Raw genomic sequence first — 6,000 nt, 5'->3', positions numbered from 1 at the left:
ATGCCCTTCTGGATTTTCATGAGAACACAAGAACATTGGAGCAGGGCCACTTGGCCCTTCAAGTCTGCTCTATCATTTATTAACGGGCCAAAAATAACTCTTCAGTTCTTCCGTGAAAAATATATCCACACAAAATGTGAAACATTGTCTTTTGTAGTTTCTATTTCAGTAATCATTAAAATAGATATTTTCTCCAAATAATCACAGCATGCTTGGCTGTTGTAATGAGTCATGGCAATCTCTGACTTCAACTCACTCATTCCTAGTGAAATTGAATTGTGCCAAGTGTCACACCTCATATGGCTGTAAGAACAGTTAGTTTATTTATAATGATTTTTTTTCTTTCATAGCAGCATAATGGCATCACAGAGAAATTCAGCAACAAAAAATAAAATCTGTCTGCCTGATCTTTTTTATACATGGAGGAAGTAGAGCCCCAGAAACGTGTATCAGTACTGTCAGCCTTGTAAGTTATTAATTGCATTTATGGTTATTAATTGTAAAACTGAAGAGTGCTGTTTAAGGTGTAAATCAACTTACTTTCCTCCCTGATCAACAGCTGAAGAGAAGGAGCCAAATGAATTTTCAAAACAATTTATGTAGAAATTCAGAAGGAGAAACATAAATATTATTTTGCATGACTTTATTACAGAGACACACATCATTAGATAGGTGGTATCAAAGTGGTCACCGCTGCAGCGCAAGGCTACCCCTTCGTGTGAGCCCCCCCCACTCTTGGGTGCTGGGACGACCGGGCGTGGTGGAGGCACAGCCCTCTTTCCCTGTCGAGCTCGCCAGGAGTCCGGTCATCCATCGCACAAGGCTTCCACGGGGACCGATTCTGTAAATACCCAGTCACAATAACTGGAAGAGAGACAACGATTGGATCTGACAGGTCGTACTGAAGTGAAGCTTAATTGGATGAGTAAATGAGTTTCAAAGGAAGAAACTTCCTATTCACTAAACTAATGAGTCTATTGCTTTGCTGGTGACGAAAAGTAGCTTGAGTTTCAACCTCAGGTTGAAAGTGACATTACTATTAGAGGAATTTGTCTGGCCCACTATAAAATTTTCAGTTACATTTTAACATCATTACCAGGCTACGTATCCACCATTTATGTCCAAAAGGTACAAAATACACTATGTGTTTTATAGCTTCTAAACCATTGCTGCTCCCAAGATTGATTAATATATTCCTGAACAATGCACAGATCGTAGACCTGAAGCTGCAACAGATTTGCTTTCCACCCAATTTGGTGTTTCTGGTCATGGGTTGTATCGTGGCTTCCAAAGAGCAAGCAAAGTATTTTGCTGAAACAAATTAGTCAAGCCACTGATTTTATGCTTGTATTCCATCTTCAGAGAGGAGAAACGGCCTGTTCTTGTATGAACCCATAGAAACACAATCAGGGAGCAAGCACAAAGAGTGGGGGACTGTAGGATAGTGATCACATCCCACCTTCAGGAGAGATTCTGAAGGCCGTTCTCAAGCAAAGCATTTTCTTGGAATGTGGGCCTCAGTAAACAGGATAGCACTACCGATTACTCCCAGTATTTTCTGTTGTTATCTCAGTGTCCTAGAACATTTCCAGTAAATTCAGCACCAGTGCCTCATTTCTGTAAGGAGATAACATTAGGTGACACTGTCAAATCCAATTCACGTACAACAAAATTGCCTATCAGTGGAGCTACAGCACATTTGAGTGTGTGTGTGTGTGTGCGCGCACGTATGTGTGTATGTTTTTATGTATTTACAACATTTTATTCCCATGCCTGCTGACGTCAGCAAGATCCATTGTTGCTTGTGTTCTCACTCTCAGGAATGCTCTCCAAGGCGCCCCGTGATTGCAACTGATCTGGAGATGACAAGTGGCTCTTACTGATACCGCAAGATTGTGCTGCATAGTGGATCTGTCTCAGGTTATCCAGCGCTTCGTTCTTTGCGTGTTTCAGCAGATCAGCCTGGCCCTGAAAGTGACAAATGCACGGAGATTACTCACATTGACAATCCTTATTCTGATTATCAGCAGTGACTCAGCAGACAGTCACGGTGGAGCAACAGTCAGATCTCTGAGCCAGATGCTTGGAGATCCAAACTCCACTCCAGGGACTGAGGACAAAGATTCAGGCCCTTTACTGTACTACTGATGAACTGGTGTATTGTTGAAGGTGCCGACTTTATGATGAAATGTTAAAACCATCTGTTTTTTCCATAACACCATAAAATATAGAAGCAGAAATTAGCCACTTGGCCCATTGGGTCTCCACAACCTTTCTGATGGGCACAGAAAGATTCCGTTTCGAGGAGAGATAGCACCCAGGAGCACAGTAAATTGGTTTGTCTCATCAGCGCATATTGTCTCATAGCACATATTGGCTGCTACTTTGCAACACTTACTAGACATCAAAAGTATTTATTTGGCTGCAGTGCTAAATGACACCATGAGATCCTGAAAGGTAATATAGAATTGCGCATGTTTTTCAGGTTCTATTAAAGTCATTCACATTTGTATCAATATGGAGATAATTAACTCTTGGTCTTGTTTAAATGTGGGGCATCCTAAGTTTGAATCGAACAATCTGTCTGGTACATTCAAGAAATGAGAGTTGTCAAGGAGTCCAAGACTGAAAGATCCATCATGGATAAGAAAAAGCCACTAACTCAAATCATTCTTCTTTCCACTGCACCTTAGTTTATGCATTTTAGAACATAGAACATAAGACTATCTAACAATGTCCATAAGATATAGGTGTAAGATTAGGCCATTTGGCCCATCAAGCCTGCTCTGCCATTTCATCATGGCTGATCTATTTTCTCTCTCAGCCCCAATCTCCTGCCTTCTCCCCATATCCTTTCATGCCTTGACTAATCAAGAATCTATCAACCTCTGCCTTAAATATACACAATGACTCTGCCTCGACAGCCAGCTGTGGCAACCAATTCCACAGATTCATCACGCTCTGATGAAAGAAATTCCTCCTCATTTCCGATCTAAAAGGACACCCCCTCGAGTTTGAGGCTATGTCCTCTGGTCTCAGACTCTCCCACCATAGGAAACATCCTCTCCACATCCACTCTATTGAGCCCTGTCAACATTCGATAGGTTTCAATGAGGTCACCATCATTCTTCTGAATTCCAGTGAGTAAAGGCCCAGAGCCATTAAATGCTCCTCATACGACAAGCCTTTCAATCCCAGAATTATTTTCCTGAACCTCCTTTGAACACCCTCAAATGTCAGCACATCCTTTCTTAGATAAGGGGTCAAAAACTGCTCACAGTACTCCAAGTGAGGCCTCACCAGTGCTTTATATAGCCTCAACATTATATCCTTGCTTTTATATTCTAGTCCTCATGAAATGAATGCCAAGATCACATTTGCCTTCCTCGATACTGATTCATCCTGCAAATTAACCTTTAGGGATCCTGCACAGCGACCCCCAAGTCCCATTGCACTTCAGATTTCTGTATTTCCTCTCCATTTATAAAATAGTCTACGTTTTTATTTCTTTAACAAAGTGCTTGACCATACATTTCCCAATACTGTATTCCATCTGCCATTTCTTTGCCCATTCTTCTAATCTGTCTAGTCCTTCTGTAGCCTCTATACTCCCCAAAAACTCCCTTCCACTCCACCTATCTTCGCAAACAAACTTTGCAACAAAGCCATGAATTCGTCATCAAAGTCATTGACATATAACATAATAAGAAGCAGTCCCAACACAGACCCACATGCAACACCACTAGTCACTGGCAGCCAACCAAAAAAGTCTCCCTTTGCTCCCACTCTTTGCCTTCTGCCAATCAGCCACTGCTCTATCCATGCTAGTATCTTTCCTGTAATACCATGGGCTCTTATCTTGTTAAGCAGCTTCATTTCCCGCAGCTTGTTAAAGACCATCTGAAAGTCCAAGTACACAACATCAACCAATTCTCCGTTGTCTATCCTGTTTGTATTTCTTCAAAGAATTCCGACAGATTTTTCAGGTAAGATAACCCCTTAAGATATAGGAGTACAATTAGGCCATTTGGCCCAGAGTTCTACCCCACACTGAGTAAAGAGGTCTTGCCTGAATTCCCCTTGCTTTTATTAGTAAGCATCTGACATGAAGGTTTTTTTTTATTTTGGACTCCAATTCCCACAAGAGCTCTATAAACTTCAACATGGCCTTAGGTTTCTTTATCAGTTGCTATATTCAGAGTAAATAAAATGTTCCTTGAAACTCCGGGGAAGATAATATCATCAGCTGCATGCATAATGTTTATGCTGAGGTATATATGTTCTCCTATTGTGTGGCTACATATGTGCATAGACGCTTACGTGTACAAGTGTATTTGTGCTGTTCGCACACATATGCCTCAGTGTGATATCCTGGTTAAAAGAAATTACAAGCTTCAGCATATAGGATGGAGATGAAATATCATTTTGGCAAGTTAGTTGCATAACTGGTTAATATCTTAGGACAGGAAGAGGAGAGACAATGGAGAAACCTGGAGAGGAAACTGTACATTGCTAGGAAATGGAGGCCTGGGTTTTGCATTAAATAAATGGTGAGTTACACATACATCAAAACTGGAAGCTATTACAAAATGCCTTGTTGGCTGGAGGCAGGAAGGGCTGGAGGTCATCAAGTTAATTCATTGCCACAGACTGAGACATGCTGTTGTGAATACAGTTGGAGCTCCCTATCTGGGTCAGTCCAATCAACTCACGTTTCCAGTGTCTTACAACCCTGTACAGTGTCAGCTATTTTAAGCACTGTGATTTCCTCTTGCTACTGTAGGCTGGAAATAGAGGATACCCTGCTTCTGGTATCCGTGCTGCAGTTTGGGTGCGGTTTATCAGTATCAGAAGTTAAGGAGCAACCTGTGTGTTGTCTCTGCATGAGTTTACTGAAAGCATATATGTGAGTATGTGGGTGTGTGAGTTTCTGTTTACCTGTGTGTAGTAGGTATTTGTGTGTGCATCTATGTTTCTGTGTGTGTACAGTATATATCCGTTCCCATACTCGTGCCCACATCATTTCTGCTCAAGCTCTCTCCTTTGTCCTTTGTTTCTCAAGAGAGTTCATTGTTGTATCTTAAAGTTGGCATTCCATGTATAGCAGCACAGGCAGAGACTACACATGATTAGACTGTACTTTTACAAGCATTGCCTATCTTCATTTAAACAAACTCAGGAATGCCAGTGTGGAGGATACAGTTACACAGTGCAGCTCTTACGACTGTGAGGCTAAGCACAGTTCCAATGCCATACTGAAGTTTGCTGATGACACCACTGCTATTGGCTGAATCAAAGCTGGTGATGAATCAACATACAGGAGGGAGATTGAAAATCTGGCCGAGTGGTGACATAACAACAACCTCTCACTCAATGTCAGTGAGACCAAGGAGCTGATTATAGACTTCAGGAGGAGGAAGCCAGAGGTCCATGAGTCAATCCTCATTGGGGGATCAGAGGTGGAGAGGGTCAGCAATTTTAAATTCCTCAGTGTTATTATTTCAGAGGATCTGTCCTGGGTCCAGCACATAAGTGACATTACAAATAATGCATGGCAGTATCTCCACTTTCTGAGAAATTTGCGAAGATTCAGCAAGTCATCTAAAACTCTGACAAATTTCTATAGATGTGTGGTGGAGAGTATATTGGCTGGTTACATCACAGCCTGGTGTGGAAACACCAATGATCTTGAAAGGAAAATCCTACAAAAAATAGTGGATATAGTCCAGTCCATCACGGGAAAAGCCCTCCCCTCCATTGAGCACATATACGTGGAGTGCTGTTGCAGGAAAGCAGCATCCATCATCAAGGACCCCAACCACCCAGGACATGCCCTCTTCTCACTGCTGCCATCGGGAAGGAAGTACAGGAGTCTCAGGACCCACACCACCAAGTACAGGAGCAGTTATTACCCCTCAACCATCAGGCTGTTGAAGCCGAGGAGATAACTTCACTTGACTTCACTCGTCCCATCACTGAACTGTTCCCACAACCTATGGA

The 6,000-nt window shown here is 42.1% G+C and overlaps 1 protein-coding gene across 7 annotated transcripts in view; it reads right to left on the bottom strand.

Annotated features, from left to right (window-relative positions):
• Window positions 1-342: 342 nt before the first annotated feature.
• Window positions 343-6,000, bottom strand: part of LOC140191566 (inactive phospholipase C-like protein 2) — a 230,203-nt gene continuing 224,545 nt past the window's right edge. For 4 of the 7 annotated variants that reach the window (XM_072249069.1, XM_072249071.1, XM_072249072.1 and 1 more), the window contains exon 6: window positions 344-1,968. In XM_072249069.1, the coding sequence (XP_072105170.1) occupies window positions 1,783-1,968 (186 nt within the window). In that variant the 3' untranslated portion in view covers window positions 344-1,782. Of the gene's footprint in view, window positions 1,969-6,000 lie in introns of all 7 variants that reach the window. The other 3 variants (XM_072249065.1, XM_072249067.1, XM_072249068.1) reach the window with 1 other exon arrangement.

Source organism: Mobula birostris, chromosome X (assembly GCF_030028105.1).
Source record: "Mobula birostris isolate sMobBir1 chromosome X, sMobBir1.hap1, whole genome shotgun sequence".
Lineage (NCBI taxonomy): Eukaryota > Metazoa > Chordata > Chondrichthyes > Myliobatiformes > Myliobatidae > Mobula > Mobula birostris.
The sequence above is the reverse complement of the archived record's forward strand: the minus strand, read 5'-3'. Positions and strand labels throughout refer to the sequence as shown.